The sequence below is a fragment of the Myiozetetes cayanensis genome, unplaced genomic scaffold (assembly GCF_022539395.1).
Source record: "Myiozetetes cayanensis isolate MyiCay16 unplaced genomic scaffold, myiCay2020 scf3, whole genome shotgun sequence".
Taxonomy (NCBI): Eukaryota; Metazoa; Chordata; class Aves; order Passeriformes; family Tyrannidae; genus Myiozetetes; species Myiozetetes cayanensis.
Genome location: NW_026087521.1, coordinates 71,184,656 through 71,202,855, shown reverse-complemented (window position 1 = coordinate 71,202,855; position 18,200 = coordinate 71,184,656). Strand labels below are relative to the sequence as shown.

At 45.5% G+C, this 18,200-nt stretch overlaps 2 protein-coding genes across 2 annotated transcripts; one reads left to right on the top strand and one right to left on the bottom strand.

Moving 5' to 3' along the window:
• Positions 1–710: 710 nt before the first annotated feature.
• On the top strand, positions 711–4,763 carry LOC126644645 (probable G-protein coupled receptor 19). Its single transcript, XM_050324212.1, is given in 3 exon segments — positions 711–1,119; positions 3,341–4,206; positions 4,208–4,763. Coding segments are annotated over 2 exon segments (1,233 nt in total). The 5' UTR covers positions 711–1,119; positions 3,341–3,375; the 3' UTR covers positions 4,610–4,763.
• A 3,717-nt stretch (positions 4,764–8,480) lies between these two features.
• On the bottom strand, positions 8,481–17,979 carry CREBL2 (cAMP responsive element binding protein like 2). Its single transcript, XM_050324899.1, is given in 5 exon segments — positions 8,481–11,781; positions 11,784–11,791; positions 12,467–12,614; positions 13,697–13,894; positions 17,870–17,979. Coding segments are annotated over 5 exon segments (450 nt in total). The 5' UTR covers positions 17,885–17,979; the 3' UTR covers positions 8,481–11,700.
• Positions 17,980–18,200: the final 221 nt, after the last annotated feature.

The following is an 18,200-nucleotide window of genomic DNA, read 5'->3' as shown; positions in this document are numbered from 1 at the left end:
ATTATAAAAATATACTTGGAGTTCTACACTGAAAAATGAGGGAAAATAAGGGAAAATACCAGTCCTTTGAGCCAGCCTTTGTTGGTACAGCTTATGCATGCATTTCAAGTCAGAAATCCTGAAATAACAGAAATCCATACACCAAACAAATCTCTTGGTCAGTTCACGGGCAGAAAGTTTGTCAGGACTAAAATGATATCTTCCTTCCTTAACCGTACGGTGTAACATAATTTATGGAGCTGTTCTACTTCTGTCATGAAAACGTGTGTGAGGGACGAGTGACTGAGGTTTGAGGAGGGTTGTTACCATTCTGACCTGTTTAATAAAGCGTTTGTGGCAGAGAACACAGGGGAGCGGTGTCGATGCCATTCCCCGTTTAAAAAAAAAAAAGGTGCCCAATTTTAAACACCAAAAAAAAAAAAAAAAAAAAAAAAAAAAGAAAGAACACAAATTCCCAGAGGAAGCTGATTAAATATTCCCTCCACCTCCCTCGCCTCGTTCCTTTCAATCGGCGGGGTCCCATGGCGACCGCGGTGGGGGAGAAGCATCCTCTTCAGCCGCCGCTCCTCGCCATGGCAACCGGCACGTCAGCCGAGCCCCGCGGCAGGCCGGGGGGCTGCCCAGCCCCCGGGGGCCGTGCGGGGCACACGGGGGGCACACGGGGGGCACACGGGGGGTGCCCTCCCCGCGGCGCTGCCCGCGGTGCTGCGGGGTCCCGGCCCGCACCGACCCGACGGGGCGCGGGGAGCAGGGGCAGACACAGGCACATGATCCGCATCCCGCATGACACAGAGAGGAGCCGAGCAAGCAGCCGAACCGCGGAACGTCATCTTTTCCTCCCTTAAAGGAGAGGGGTAGAACGCTCCATCCATCCGTCCGTCCTTCCATCCATCCATCCATCCATCCATCCATCCATCCATCCATCCATCCATCCATCCATCCATCCATCCATCCATCCCCCTCCAGCGGCTCTGCGAACATCCGGGCAGAGACAGCCACGGCCGTGACGGTGCCCCGCGGCTCCCAGGATGGCTGGGACCTTCCCAGAGGTGCCTTCACTCGGGATAACAGGCAGAGCACCGAGGAGACCAGCGCCTCTGGGACTATGCTTTGGAGTAGGTATGTGGAGGGATAGGTGCTGTGCTGAACGCTGCTGGAGCTAAAGGGATAGTTCTCCCCGTGGAGACAATCGAGATGATCTTTTCCAGTAATTTATCTTATGCATATTTACTTACATTCATATAAAACCCTTGGGGTTTGGCAAGGAGGACATTCCTCGGGACAAAATGCTCTGTGGGGCTTGAATTTTAAGCTTATTCTGCTGAAAGCAGAGAGATGGGTAGCATTACTGCAGAATGACTCCCTGTATTTTCTGCACAAATCTACATTCTCTGTATCTATATTCATTATTTTTCAATTATGCTTCTTATCTGTTTTAAACAATCACCTGGCACCATCAGTTCAATGGAAGCAGAAAATTACTTTTACGGTAATGGAGCAAACCAATCTGTTCACCTGGGGGTTTTTTCTGCCTCTAGATACATTCAAACAGCTTCTTCTCTCCTCTTAAAACGGCTGCTTTTGTATTTTGCAGTCATTAATTCGAAATCATCCTTTCTGAAAACGTTGTTTCCCTTTTCCTGTGCGGGTGCCTGGATGCAGCTACTTGGGGAAACCCCACAGGCACAGCAATCCTCGCTGATCTGTAGCCAGCACAGGAAAGAGGGCTGTTCTGCTTTTGCTAATTCAGACACATATTCTCTAAGAATCCACAGCAATATTTCTCCTTTATCCAGCTGGCTTCCAGCATGTCAAACAGCATGTTGGCTCCACAGAGTAATGGAGAAGTAAAGCTGCCTTCCACTTTCAAAAGGCCATTTGTGTGCATGAGGCAGGATGCATAGCCACTTCTTTCTGGCAAAGGTTTTAACATGTGGTTCTTGAAGATTTGTTGGTAAAGTCGCTGCTAATCACTTAAACAAGTGGCTTGGTTTGCAGAAAAGCTGGTTGCCAATTCAGAGGCATCCTTAAAAGCTAATCTGTATCTGGGTGTCTAAATATGGATTTTTTGGAAACTCGATTTATGAGTAAGCTTGATTTATGATTTATTTTAAGCGTGCTGGTCTCGGATGAGTCAGTCAAGGGAGGAATTTCTACACCTCAGACACATTTGGGGAGCTCTGCTCCTTATCTTAAAGCGAGAGCTTGCAGACTCTTGCTCCCCCGCAGTTCTCCTGCGAAGCCTCTGTTTGCAAAGCTGTGCAGTGCAAACCACCCGTGGTAAGCACTGCGTTCCTCACATCTCACAGAAGAGTGTGCTGTGTTGTAGGCAGGGCCTGGTGTTGCCAAAAATCAGTGCAAGTGTGTGGGAGAGAGTGTCTATTTTTTTTACCTCTGAATCAGGAAAGCCACGTCCAAGGACAAACTCAATCCCCATTAAGGAGGACTAGAAGCTTCAGAAGTTTTATTTATTTCTCTACACTCTCCTTGGACAATTTCAGTAGGTGGGACCTATTTTGACAGGAGACTTGGAAATTAGGTTGGTGCCTCTTCTCTGCTTTTTTGTGCCCCCACACTGGGCACAGATCTGGGTTCTGCCATCATTTTTAGACCAGTGCTGCTCTGGAGTTTTGCATACTAGCCCCAGCAGCAGGGAGATAGAATAAAGCTTTGAGACATTTAAACCTGTGGATCTTTCCTTCAGGGAAGGGTGGTGATGGCTTTTTGAGCTTGTTTAGTTGGCTTCTAGGGTGAACTTTTTGATCTTCTGGTCATTAAGGGAATCCTGATTCATCTTGCACAGTATCAAGCTCTGGAGTTATGCATTCTCACAACATATCCACAGAAACAGACTTTCTGTTTCTAATGAGTAAAAGGTTTTGCATGTCAAGATGATGACTGAAAGGACACCAGATTGCAGCAAGGTGCTTTTATACATATAGCCACTAAAATTAGCTATTTTCCCATTTTATCCTTGTGATAGGCTAAGACCAACCCAATCATCTAGCTAAATTCAAGATTGGAAACTCTGTCTGTTAATGTATGCATTCTTGTGCCTTCCTCCTCCAAACAGGAGGTCATACCTATCACATTCTGTGGTGTGTCTGTCATGAAGGTACAGGAAAACACCCAAAGCGTGCCCAGCCTCAATATGACCCCAGCAGCTGTATTTCAGTGTTAACTCAGAATTACAGAAGTCACATGAGCATCCATGCAGTGCATATTTCTGCCAGTTCCTCTGAAATTAAGGTATATTACTAAGAATTCTCCTGTGTTGCTTAAGGTGGGCTTTTCACACAGAGCTGTTGAAAAGAACCTTTTCTCTCCTCTCTTTCTGCAGCCTGAGCAAAAGACGTGGCCGAGTTTGCCCCAAGCATGGATAACAGCAGCGGTCCTTTCCTTCTCCCCACCTTACTGCTCCTGCTGCAGAACACGAGCAACCCTGAATCCTCCATCCCTCCTGCTGGCTATGAGGTGACAGAATCTCCACTCACAGGACCCGGCTCAAGCAGGAACCACACTCTCTTGGACTATGGACTGAGGCCGGGGGAAATGGCAGCGGCCGGCATCGTTTGGGGAGTGCTGTGGCTGGTTTCCGTCTTGGGAAACTTCCTGGTCTGCTTAGTGATCCACAGGAGCAGGAGGACACAATCCACCACCAACTACTTTGTGGTGTCCATGGCTTGTGCAGACCTGCTCACCAGTGTTGTGAGCGCGCCCTTCCTGCTGCTCCAGCTGACCTACGGCAGGTGGATGCTGGGGAATGGGATGTGCAAGCTGGTGAGGTACATCCAGTACCTCACCCCGGGGGTCCAGCTCTACGTGCTCTTCTCCATAGGTGTGGATCGGTTCTACACCATTGTCTATCCCCTGAGCTTCAAAGTGTCCAGGGAGAAAGCCAAGAAAATGATTCTGGCCTCTTGGCTCTGTGGTGCTCTCTTTGCATCACCAGCTTGTTTTCTCTACGGCTCCAACAGCGAGCACCACTGCAACTTTTTTCTACCCAGTTCTTGGCAAGGAGCTGTCTACAGTATCACCCACCTCTTGGTGGTGTTTTTGATCCCATCCCTCCTCATTATCCTCTTTTACAAGAAAGTAATTAAGTACATTTGGAGAATAGGCACAGATGGAATGACTGTCAGGAGGACAACGAATACCGTCCCAAGAACAAAAGTGAAAACCATCAAGATGTTCTTAATGTTAAACTCTGATGTTTCTCCTGTCCTGTCTCCCTTTCTATGTGGTGCAGCTGTGGCACCCACAGGAAACAGACTACAGAAAGAGCTCCTTGGTTTTCCTGGCTGTCACCTGGATCTTTTTTAGTTCCTCAGCCTCTAAGCCAACCCTCTACTCCATCTACAATGCAAACTTCAGAAGGGGGATGAAAGAAACTTTCTGTATGTCTGCCATGAAATGCTACAGAAGCAATGCATACACCATCACCACCAGTTCCAGGATAGCCAAAAAAAATCATGTTGGCATTGCAGATATTCCAGCGACGGCCAAAAGTGTCACCAAAGACTCCACCTATGATGCTTTTAACAGGGAAGCCAAGGAAAGAAAGCTTGCCTGGCCTATTCCATCCAATCCCCCAAATACCTTTGTCTAATAGACTTCATTGCTTTGAAAAGTTACCATGTACCCCCAGAAGAAGGAGTCTTCTCTCCCTTTTGAACCAATGTATAGTTACATATTTTTAACACAGGTTTTAGTGGGGGGGGAAAGAGATGTTTTATTTTATTAAATGCTTTGGGTTTGGTGTATTTGTTCTATTTCATTTCAGTTGTCATGTTCTGCTTTGGGGAACTCCTCTCCTGGAACCACGAGCAATGCCATTCTACAAAACAAGAGTCCTTATACTCTCTATCTATCTGTAGGGGGAAAAGGGAAAGAAAAAACACTGTTTGTGTTAATCCCCACACAGTGTATAAATACCTAAATCCACCCAAAGCCACCTAGACTTCCTTCCATGATGTCCCTGTGAATACCACTGGCACTGCAGCAAAGGAAAACGAGCTCTGCAGTCCCACGCTTGCCTGAGGGCATCCTCCACAGGGGTGTGTTTGAAGAGGTCCCCAATAGGTGTCCCAGAAGAGACAACCTGCCTGGGAGCTGTGGTTGCAGGTGGAGGCAACTCCCACTGCTCATTCCCTGCCAGCACTGTCCTTCCAGCCTCCAGCAGTCACTGGTGGGAATTAGCACCTTCACAGAGCAGCTGCCAAAAAGTGGTGCCATTCAGTAAACCCAGAGCAGGTGCAGAATGACCTAGTCACAAAGTCTGAAAGACAGGACAAACTGCCCCACTCTGCTTGCTCAGACCCCATCTGAGAAGATTTCAGGAGCTTTTTGCCTGAGAATCAAGGATTTTACCTCTTTTCAGTTGAGGATCTCAAGTACTTTTTCCCCTATTCTCTATTTTCTTCTCAACTAGCTCCAAAGGAGTTAGTACATGGTGAATAGTCGGTCCCCATCCACTCTCTCTGTGTCAGTCTTGGGTTTGTAAATCTCTCTCATGTATTCTCTCATTTATTTCTCTCCTGAATTGAGGAGTCTCGTTGTATTCTGTCATTTCTTGCCCAGAAGGGATCAGCCTCTCCTTGGAGGACCCAAACATCCTCAGGTCCCAGCAGGCACTTCACACTCCAGTCATCCTAAAAGCAGTGTGGGCACCTTGATGCCAAGTGTTAAACTAGGCAATAGAAGACAGTGTGCAGGTGTCAGCTATCCCACCACATACTCCTGTTTCAAAATTTCAAGTTCCCAGCTGTTTAAAAGAGACCTCCTCAGAGAAGGATTATTTTTTTTTCTGCTGCTTTCAGAATGTGGCACACCTGGGGTCCTGTTCATGCCTGGAGCCTGAAAGTGCAGCAGTAGGAAAAGTTAATAGAACAAGAGCAGCAAGTAGTACAGGGTGTAATAAAGATGTCTGAGTATCTCCCTTTTCCATCAGCAGGGAGCAGATGTTTATGTGTGTTGGAGCCCCAAGCTGACATCCTCTGAAGAGTCTCTTGTCCTGGCAGTGTGGGAGTGGGGAAACCCCCTTTGTTGAGAAATAATCCTATACATATGGTAGAACACTTCCTTCCTCCTCTACAGTACAAAGTATGGTTGTAAGAACCCTCAGTGACCGCAGGAACACTTCCAGCATGTATTTCACAAATTCAGAAATCCCCATTAAATAAGTATCTGATATTTCTTGTAAAGCCATCAGCAAAAAAATTCCCATGAATTAGGAGATGAGAGGACCTTGAAAATGAGAAAAGACCAGTATTTTCTGTGTGGTTCATGTTCTGAGGCAGTTGCTTCTCCCTGAAACATATGCTTAGTTTTTCTTTGCCATTTAAAATGCTGCTGCTGCCTTCAGAGCTGCTCCACTGCTGAAAAGGAAGGGAGAGAAAGGCAGTCCATCCCCACAGCACCAGTTCCACACTGCAGACACACAGCCTGCCACGTGTCATTTTATGCACAGAGGCCAAAGAACTCACCAGAACAGTGGGTGTGAAACCGCAGACTTTGGAGCAACTTTCCCTCTGGTGAACTCAACCACGTTTTCCCACCTTCCAGAAGGTGTAAAACCACAGAAGGTGTCCAGGAAAAGTCCAGAATTGCCATGACAAAACAGCCAGGGACACAGTGTCCCCAGGCTGAAACAGGTGGTAGTTCTGCACTGAAATTCAATGATTAAAATAACAATTTAAAACAGCAATTCTGTCCAAGAAAACCTTGACTAGAAAAACAAAGCTGGTATACAGGTAGGAGGAGAGCTTGGAATCTTAGATTAATTATTTCATGAAAAGCAACTCAAGTTCCATCTTTCCTTGGAGGGCAGAAGAGGAGTTTGCAAGGGTCCAATCTTCCAAATGTCACCTACCCACAGGACAAACAATCGCTGCCAAGCACTGGTGCCCACACTTGATTCTTTCTTGTAGCCTGATCTCTGCAAGAGAAATGCTCCTAAGTCTTCCCTGACCCTTGCTGTAGTAAAAGTGTGTCCTCAAAAGCTCTCAGTGCTCTTTGGAAGGCCAGCAATCAGTGCCTGACAACAGAAACAAAACTGGAGAGCATCAGTGTTGATCCTCCCTTCTACTCCTACCACCTCCATGTAGATCTTCAAACCTAGCATGACAGAAAAATGGCACACATGGAAGGAACTGGCACTTGAAAGCATCGCTGACAATCCCTGAACTTCTCTCCATCCTCTCTAATTAACTTGAAATTGCGACTTCATGAAATTCTCCCTGATGTCTGAAAATAGGTGCACACTAATAAAGACAGGGGAAAAGAGGTTTTACAGTAATAAAGGCAATCATTTTAATCCATGTTAACAGGTGATAAAGTTACAGCTGGCAGTAGTAGTTCTGACAGACCAAGGCAAAGCTGTGTTAGTAACAGGCACGTTTGTTTTGGTTTTGTGCCTTATTTCATACAAAGAACATGATTCAGAAAAAAATGCAAGGTGAATGCAAGCAATCACAAACAAGAGGCCATTCATCATTCTGCCTACATTCTTTTATTAATACATTCACAGAACTGCAACTGTGCTCATTCCACAAGTAGTCCACGGCAGAGGGATTAAAACAGACAACCTTTGTAATTGTTCTTCAGCTGTCAGCCAGGCTTTTTTATCTGCCAGCATGTGTAGACAATATCAGCTCCATTACAATGCCACTCATTTAGTGGCATTGGATTGAAATGATGACAACATTAAGTGGCTACTGAAAAAAAACCATTATGTAAATTCAAAAAACTGAAGCAGTTAATTGGCTGTTTCTCAAACACCCAGAGCAATCCTCTTTGGTTCCATTGGTTACTACTAATAAAAAATTACTATTTTTTTCCAGAAGGCGAGAAATCCTAAGAACAAAGTAATGAGAAACACACCTGATCCCAGACAGGACCCCAGGTTTAAATGGAAAACCAACACTTTGGTTATTGTATTTGCTTTGATGAAACCTTTTCTCTGTGATGTTCATGAGATTAAAATCACTTTGGGCCAAAACTTTTAAAATGAATCCCCACCCCTAACTCCATGGGCTGTTTCAAGTGTGTAAATCTAAGCTAAAACTTCTCCCTTTGTTTGAAAGCACTGTCCAGGCAACCTAGAATTTTACAGAAATACAAGTAACAGAGTAATCTAAACTAAAAATATGCAACAAGTAATCTAAATCCCAGTGTTTCAAGTGAAAGAACCTGAACCTTCATATCCTCCCCATCTCTACTTCAGTATTCACTTAACCTTTCACAAGAGTTTCCTCTATCTGTGCAACATTTACAGCAGTTGTTAACTAAGTGCATGCTTGGAGGGTCTAAAGAATAAACTTAAAACCGTGCCTTAAGGTACGATATGTCAGTGCTTAGAATGGAATTCTGAAAAAAATTGTGCTGTACGCTGAAATTATTTCCAGTGCTTTCAACTCACCTTGAATTGAGGTAAGGCTAAAAAGATCCAATTAGTTCAGTAAAAAGAAGGTAACATTCAGTCTAGCAAAGTCATTCATTATAGTATTTATTCTAGGAAACAATGAAGAAAACATGAGATTAAAAAATGTTTCATGCACTTCATAAAGTACAGAGAAAGACATTGCCATGAACAAAACAGAATAAGCAAGCCAACCCCCACAGAAAATTCAGAGAGCTCCACTCTCCACATGACACCACATGAATACAAAAAGCACACCCAGGAGAAAGATCAGCCTGAAGAAAAGTGGCAGGTTATCTGTAAATAACCAGGATGAGTAAATCAAGCCCATGAGAGTTTTGCCACTACCTTTCTTATCATAAAACTGATGCCACTTGGTCTCCTTGCAACCAGTTCTTGGCATTACCTTTGGCTGGGAAACCAGGACAACACAGCAGAGCCCATTTTAAGCTGCAGTCCAGGAAAGTACCAGGGCCCAGTAGCTACAGAAGGATAGCAGGGCCCAGTGGGTGAGAGGGAATGGCTGGAAGCAAGATGCAGGGACATGCTTTGAGAGCATACCCTGGGAAACAACCCTTGAAAACAAGGGAGTCCAGGAGGGATGGATGTGCTTCAAACAGGAAGTTTTGAGTGCACAGGAACAGGCCATACCGGTGTGCCGAAAGGCAAGCCGGCGGGGAAGACAACCAGCCTGGTTAAACAGGGAGATTGTGAAGGAAATCAGGGATAAAAAGAGAGTTTATCGACTATGGAAGAGAGGGCTGGCTACTTACGAAGAATTCAGGAAGACAGCTAGATCATGCAGAAAGAAAATCAGGGATACAAAAGCGCAATTTGAAGTTAAATTGGCCACTTCTGTTAGGGATAACAAAAAGTCCTTCTATAAATACATTAATAACAAAAGGAGGGGCAAAGAAAACCTCCATTCTTTGATGGACTCGGAGGGAAACATAGTTAATAGAGATGAGGAGAAGGCTGAGGTACTTAACACCTACTTTGCCTCAGTTTTTACCAGTAAGACAGGTGGCCCACAAGGCAACTGGCCTCTGGAGCTGGTAGACAGAGAGAGGAAAACCAAATAGCCCCCTGTATTCCAGGAGGAAATAGTTAGTGACTTACTGAGCCACCTGGATCCTCACAAGTCTATGGGACCAGATGGGATCCATCCTAGGGTAATGAGGGAGCTGGCAGAAGAGCTTGCCAAGCCGCTCTCCATTATCTTCCAACAGTCCTGGCTCACTGGGGAGGTCCCACATGATTGGAAGTTGGCAAATATCACCCCAATCCATAAAAAAGGCTGCAAGGCTGACCCTGGTAACTACAGGCCTGTCAGCCTGACCTCGGTGCCTGGCAGAGTTATGGAGCAGATCATCCTGTGTGCAATCACACAGCACCTACAAGATGGACAAGGAATCAGACCCAGCCAGCACGGGTTTAGGAGAGGCAGATCCTGCTTGACCAACCTGATCTCCTTTTACGATCAGGTGACTCACCTGGTGGACGAGGGGAAGGCTGTGGATGTGGTCTATCTGGACTTCAGCAAAGCCTTTGACACTGTCTCCCATAATATACTCCTGGAAAAGCTGGCAGCCCATGGCTTGGACAGGGGCACTCTGTGCTGGGTTAGGAACTGGTTGGAGGGCCGGGCCCAAAGAGTGCTGGTGAACGGGGCTGCATCCAGCTGGCGGCCGGTCACCAGTGGTGTCCCCCAGGGATCAGTGCTGGGCCCAGTCCTGTTTAACATCTTTATCGATGACCTAGATGAGGGGATTGAGTCCATCATCAGCAAATTTGCTGATGACACCAAGTTGGGAGGGAGTGTCAACCTACCAGAAGGCAGGAGGGCTCTGCAGAGGGACCTGGATAGACTGGAGAGATGGGCTGACTCCAATGGGATGAAGTTCAACAAGGCCAAGTGCCGGGTCCTGCACTTTGGCCACAACAACCCCCTGCAGCGCTACAGGCTAGGGACAGAGTGGTTGGAGAGCAGCCAGGTGGAAAGGGACCTGGGGGTGCTGATTGACAGGAGGCTGAACATGAGCCAGCAGTGTGCCCAGGTGGCCAAGAAAGCAAATGGCATCCTGGCCTGCATCAAGAACAGTGTGGCCAGCAGGAGCAGGGAAGTGATCCTTCCCCTGTACTCAGCACTGGTGAGGCCGCACCTTGAGTATTGTGTTCAGCTCTGGGCCCCTCAGTTCAGGAAGGATATTGAGGTGCTGGAGCGGGTCCAGAGAAGAGCAACCAGGCTGGTGAAGGGACTTGAGCACAAGTCCTATGAGGAGAGGCTGAGGGAGCTGGGATTGTTTAGTCTAGAGAAGAGAAGGCTTAGAGGTGACCTCATCACTCTCTTCAACTCCCTGAAGGGAAGTTATAGCCAGGTGGGGGTTGGTCTCTTCTCCCAGGCAACCAACAACAGGACAAGGGGACATGGGCTCAAGCTCTGCCAGGGGAAGTTTAGGTTAGATGTTAGGAAGAAATTCTTTACAGAGAGGGTGATCAGGCATTGGAATGGCCTGCCCAGAGAGGTGGTGGATTCACCATCCCTGGAGGTTTTTAAAAAGAGATTAGACATGGCCCTTAGTGCCATGATATAGTAATTAGAGTTGGATCAGGGGTTGGACTTGATGATCTTGGAGGTCTTTTCCAACCCAATCTATTCTATGATTCTATGATTCTATGACTATCTCACCAGAAGCATGGCAGCTGGAAAACATATTCAGTGAAGGAAGTATGGGCAGAAGCAGGAAATAAATATATCTAGCACCTCTCTTCAAGAATCCCTATCACATATGCACGTGCTGCATTACAGAGGGATGCTGACAGCAACATCTTCGTTTAGGTTACAAATTACACTGCTATAAACCTCCTTGCTGAAAGCTTTTGATCCAGTTCCTTCTCCTCCACCCACAGTGCTCTGCTGGGCTTTAACAAAGTTGCTACAAAATCCTTCTCTTGCTTTTCCTTTATGGAACCTCCCAGACTCCCACAGTGGTGAACAACCCCATAACCACCAAAAACCAAAACCAGCCTAACTCTGGGCTCTGCCATAAAAGCAGCCCCCATTTCACACTGGCAATTCCCAAAAGCTGCCATAGCTGCATTTGGGGAGGGTGCTGCAGCGAAAGAAAGAACAGTGCTCCACTTACACAAACACCTATTGCCCCAAAAGCCCCACTCCACACAGCCTCAGGAACACCACCAAAGAGTTGCACGTGGGGAGGAGCAAAGAGAAGACAGCGGACTGGGATCCTTGCCCCTGCATCTGGGGACGCATCCACTCCTCAGAACAGCATTCTTCTGCCAGCTGCCAAGGAATCTCTGCTGAAGGTTCTGCACGGGCCTCCTGTGAACGATGCACCACACAGGGGAAGACTGTTATGGTTAAAAATGTGATTTTCGTGCTGATTCTTTCAAACATAAAGCTAGGAATTCCTATTTAAAAAAAAAAAAATTGGTAGAGGGTAATCTAGCCTGTAGCATGAAATATTACAAAATTAGAAGTAGTAAGATATCCAATTGCCCGTGTTACATCTTAACTCTCTCCCTTTCCATGTACATATCAGGAATATGACTTTATATTGCATGATCTTTTCACCTTCCAGTTACGGAATAACCTTATTTCATTCCCTGGACAAGCACAAGTGAGTCAGAAAGCAGACTCCATAGGAAATCCCAAGCCCAGTGTTTCTCACTTCTGAGGGCTTACAGCTAGAACAGTGGTTTTTTTGATGGAGTTTTTAAAATTCCATTATGTTTTATGTGCTCCATTCACCTCGCATTAAGAAAACAGAAAATGCTGTAAAAGATTAAGGTTCCAGGCTTTAGTGAGATACAAAGATTGAGTCTTCTTTTAAAATAACTGCCTAGCTTCCTATCTAGTGTAGTATCTGTGTTGTCCATGTAAACATTACACAGAGTCTTTGTGCCACCCACAAAGCTCTTTGCTTCAATCAACTATTTGTGCCCAAAAGCACATCCTCATGTTTCCTCCTACACCACAAAAGACATAAAAAAGCCAGGAATTAAAAGCATAGGCTGAACACTTACAGGGATTGCTGCTGTTTGCTTCTGTCTTCCCAGCCTTAGCAAGTTTGGTTGAGTTCTGCTGTGCTTTGCCTTGCTCCTCTCCAGTCAGCAGGGCTTTTATTTCGGAGGGGATTTTCCCTTGGTCCATCGCCATGCACCACTGCTTGTACTGAAATATGCAAACACATCAGGCATCAGCAAACTGCCAGGATCACATTGGCAGACAGAAACAGGAGCTCTGATCTTCACCTTCCATTCATGTAAAGTCCAAATTTACTGAGCTGGAGCCTCCTGTGGAACTGCAGAGCCCTAATGAGCTAAGCACGTGTCCACGGCTGCATACCTGGCCTCAGCAAAATCCTGCTTCGATCAATAAACTGCTGCTCAGTGGCCACACTAGACAGAATGCTGTAATTATTAAACAACATGGAACACTTTGTGCGATTTCTTGCTGCTGACATGCAAGAATACCGTTCCAGTTCATGGCCTATTAAAACCAAATATTTCACATGACTGTGCGGCTGATGGGCTATTAAGAGGTCCTTTCTTACTGTGCAAGGCACAGTTGCAGCACATGTGCCTTATTCCTAGCTCTCTCATCTTAAGTTCTTCACTGCCAAACCCAGAAGCACACCCAAAAACCTGTGGACAGCTGGCTGACTGACTTTTCACCTGATCCTAAACCTATTCACTTGTGCTGTGAATTAGCCCTGTCTACTCCAACAGTCCTAAAGCCGGGGCAAGGCAACATCCTCAGCTCCAGTGACATTTCAGTAGCATCTCAACACCACTGAGGAGCTGTGTCTGATTCCCAAATGAAACATTCCCTTTGGTTAATGCCACTTATTTGGCCAAGGCACCCGTCTTGCATGTGCTGGAAAACAGGACAGCCGTGCAACCATTCACACAGAGGGCACGCTGCAAGGATCAACTTTCCCCAAAGAGAAGCAGTGGCACACCACACATGTATCTCCCCCCCTTGATATACTAACACATCTCTTTCCACCATCTACCTGTTTCTACATCTGCCAAAGGTTATTCAGAACAAACACTTCAAGGAGAACAGACTCAAAGGCAGTGGCACTGTCTTTGCCTGCTTCCTGTTCAAACAGCTGGATGCATCTGATGTTCTGACACCTCCTGGCCAGCCAAATGCCACTGTCAGTCACCGGGACTTTGAGGAAAAAACGCCCATGACCAGAGGTCCCAAACAATATCGAGGACTAGGTTAAATGACTGATAGTTTCTTACCATTTCCAGCTCTTCTCTGAGAGCGCAGATGGCTCTCTCTCTGCTCGAGACCAGCTCCTCCAGGTACTGGTACCTCAGCTTCTTCCTGGCTCTGCACTCTCTTGCGCTCTGGCGACTCCTTTCAAGCTTTGCCTTCAAATCTATTTTGGCCGGTTTCCGACCCCGCTTGCCTGGTTTCTTTACCTTGCCTCCAACCACCTGGAAAGGAAGGGCACAGTGAAGATCCTGTTCTGCAGAGGTAACACTGTAATCACTGATTGCAGCTACTGATGTCTCGAGTATAAAATCCTGCATTTACATTCACTTATTCTGGAGCAATAGGGGAAATCAGAATGCTGATGTAGGAAGTTTTCAGTAAGGGCATTAAAAACACAAGAGTGCATGCTCTAATACCTGCCAGAAATATGAGAAAAATTATATTATCTAGAAATAGTATAGTATGCAGTTTAATATTTTATTTAAAAAAAAAAATATATATCATCAATATAATCCAAAACTCCCTAGTTTCCTGCCCTATGGAATGCAGATTTTGCAACCATTTCCCCCTCTCCTTTGTGGCTCCTTTTTAATAGGTCTGAAAGCTTCTCTTGCTACAACTACAATAAATTAAAAAAAAAAAAAAAAAAAGGAATAGTTTCCTCTGTGTTTACTTTACGCTTCCCCACCCAAATATTTTACTCTTAACATGGGAGCACGGCCCAAGAAAGTTTTAAACAGTGTCTGAAGCTTACTGGTCACTGGGCAGTATCACCCTGTAAGCATTACATCAGCCACACACCCCAGCTCCCCTCTGGAGTGAGGATTTCTCTTTATTTGCATTCTGACCACACTGTTTGAATGGAGAAACACACCTAACACACACACCCCTGCACAGAAGAATTTCACTGCTGCTTGGTGTTTCACCACACTGCACGCAGACAGGACTTTTTCTGACAGGCAGTGTTCAAAATATCAGAGTTCATCACAAAAAAAAGGCGCTTTTTGGTAGCGTAATGCTACGAAATAAGTAACTTTCAATATTCAAATAAGTCACTCGTTCTACAAACTCATCAGGCTGTAATAAAAACAGTAACATAGTGAATTGATGTGCTAGAATGAAGAGGGGAAAAAAAAGGATTATACAACTGAGCCTATTCTTTCTTTGGGAAGTGAGGCAACAATCACATGCCAACATAATCCTACCCTCTCTGTATTGCCTCTCCTAATTTATTCAGGAGTGGCTGCCTACTATAAGCAAATGAAGGAACAGAAAGTACTTAATGGACACCCATGATAATGAAACAAACACAATACATTCAGAAGAGCAAAGGAAAAAAAAAATAAAGCTCTTTTTACACTTTAACTGCTGAATACACCTTGAATAATCCACTCACTCCACCAGGGTGCTCTCCTCATGATTTTCTAGTTCAGAAAAAATCTAGTCTAGTTCAAAGTAGGATAAAACTCACCAGCCACGGCCAAGGCAGGGGGAAGAAGCTGCAAAGAAAGGATTTCCCCATTTTTGGGCATGTCAAGTGCAGCTCTGCACTCTCATGGGAACACACTCACAGGTATGCACGGGATGATCTGTATTCCCAGCTCAGCTGGAGGTAGAAATTCACACTCTTCCAGTTTGGGCTGGAGGCACTCACGATTTGCTATCTATTATTACTATTTGCACTTGGAAGATTTCTGGGTATTACATTACACACTACAATCAAAGCACTTCAGTTCTTGAAGACTTTCAGCACCTGAGGCTTTTCTTTGCCGACACAAGGTGGTACAAAGTACATCTCTGAATTCAAGAGCTAGATAAGGTCTTGTAGAGAGCAACACTCCAGCTCTCTTAAAAAACCTTTGCCACTGAGCTCTGACCCTCTAGAACTGGAGTGAGCTAGCTTTTAAGGCTGGAGCCCCAGGCAGGTGAATAGTTTCCCACCACGCTGTTTCTCACACACAGCAAGTTAAAAGACAGCTTAGCACATTGCAAATGCATCCTGGACCCACCAAAACCAATAAATTGCTTTCCCTTTAGTCACTCCAGAGAGCTTTCTACAGCTAGGTGTACTAATTGCTCTCCCTCCAAGCTCTTTTACCACTGCAGCAAATCCTGCACACAATCCTCGTACCTCTTGGGTTTTTGACCGACCCCAATAATCTCAATTCACACCATCCCTAAAGAACTCCTCCTGTCCTTATGGCTCCTGGACTTCACCCTATAATTTAATTAAGCATCAACCTGTGAAGTTGGTTTGGTAAGCCATCTAATCAAATCCTGCTTCATCATCATCCCTTTTCCCTCACCGATATTTAAAAGTTCCTGCTGTAACCTTAAGCAACCCAGCTGGGGATAAAAAAAAAAGGCCTGGGAAATCCTTTGCCCCCGTCCAACATTACCATATCCCCCTGGCTTCCAAGTTATGTTTGCCTGCTCAGCTGCTATGCTGATGTGACAGAGAGAAGACAAAGCAGAAGTGATGGTTGATGCTGAACATGGCAGCAGACCAAGAAACAAGCAGGCACACATTTTTTGTCCCTTTGTATTCCTCTGGAGTTCACAAAGGGATGTGATCTATTAGCATTCAGCGGTAGGAATTTGGGGTTTTTTTCACGGAGTCATGAGTTCATAAGCAATCAAGACCCAGGACAACATCAATTATAAAATTTGACAAAGAAATACTACTAATGACATGCATTATATGACCAAGCCCCACTTCAGTTCACTCAGACTTCAGAAAATGGAAACATATAATTTTTTTTCCCCTAAGGCACGTGGTGTGATTCTTGGGGTGTCCCGTGCAGGGCCAGGAGTTGGGACTGGATGATCCTGAAGTTTTCTGATCTTCCAATTCAAAGCACACCACTTACAGCAGCAGCAGTACAAAACCCAGCTGGAAAGTACGCCTGCTTTTCCTCCACTGCATGACATTTTATATGCTTAACACAGATTTAACTTTCCCTAGCAGACAAAGTGCTTCCCATAACCATCCAAAAATGTGAGATGCTGTTCAGTGAGCAAACAGTCCATGTCTTAAGCAGATATAATTATGGCTCAGGACCAGACAGGACTGAGTATTTGATGTTGCATCAACAGATGTTGCATCAACAGATGCTCAATCCATAAATGGAAATGCCCCATATAAGCAGTTTATCTGAGGGCTTGCTTTCTCAGACTCAGGTAACACCTAAAACCACTCTGAGCTTACCTATTTAAAGGCTTTTCTTTCACTTCACACATTGCAAGTTTGTGGAAGTTTAGAAAAAGTCAGACTTCGAGACCAACATCCTCGCCCAAGTCCCTGGAACCTGCCTGATGAAGAGCAAACAATCTGAGCTGGAGACCTGGCTTTAAACAGCCCCTGCCTCTTTTACAAGATTAAAGGAATTTGCTTCTTCGTTTAGAGGATGCAGCAATTTATTTACAAGCAAAAAAAAAAAGCCAAAAACCAAGAGCCAGTCCCTTCAAAGGTGAGAAACTGACCTGGAACTAAAAGTGCATGAGATTTGAGATCTACTCTCTCAAAAATCTGAAGAATGGACCTGTTTATTGTCATCAGAACTGGGTAGCAAAAGGTTTTCCTAAGCCTTCCTTTGTATATCCAACACATGTAAGTACATGCCTTGAACTAACAAGACATTTTAAAAAACTGTTGGGTGCATTTCATTAAATTTTCATTCCCCTTCAATAAAGTAATCGATTACTACGTTCCACTGCTAATATTAAGAATGACGCATTATACATTTTTTCCTTCCCAAATCTCACTTTAAATTAAAAACAACATTTAAAATATATTCGCCTCCAAAATGCACTTTTTTTTCTTAAAACTCGATCTGATCATTGATGTTTTGGCTCAGTTCAATCAATTTTTGAAGAAAAATACATTCCGTCTAAACTTTTTGAAAATTAAAGCTATCTCTTTCTGCACAAGGCAAGAATATTTGTAATAACAGAGAGCGACCCCAACTTTTTTTCGGTGGTGGTTTGGTTTCTGGTTTTGCTTGGTTTTAATTTCGCCGTAATAACAACAAAAGTGACCTGACGTTAAAACCTATTTTTATTTCTCATTTCCAGCTACAAACCGAAAAGTTAATTACCCAGGCAAGCATTGCCAGAGTACTCCCTATAAGAACCTTCCGTAATTAATACAGGAGATTGCGGGCTCCAAGGTGGGGTCCACGCAGGCCCTGCCTTACCTTGCTGTCATCCATGCGTGCCGCCACGAGCCCGCCGCGCCGCAGCCCCAGCCCGGCGGACGGACAAACAGACAGACAGATGGACAGACAGCGGACGCTCAGGACACCCCCGGGCCGGCCGCGGCCGCCGCCATCCCCGGCCGCCCTGTTTGTTTGTTTACAGCCGCGGGGCGCGCTGGGAAGGGTAGTCCTTGCCGGGCCCCGCCGCCTTTGGCCGCCGTTCCTGTGGGGAAGCCGAGAACTACAACTCCCGGCAGGCTCAGCGGGGGAGAGACGCGGTGATCAGCCCTCGCCTATGTAAGCGGGGAGAACTACATTTCCCAGGAGGCCC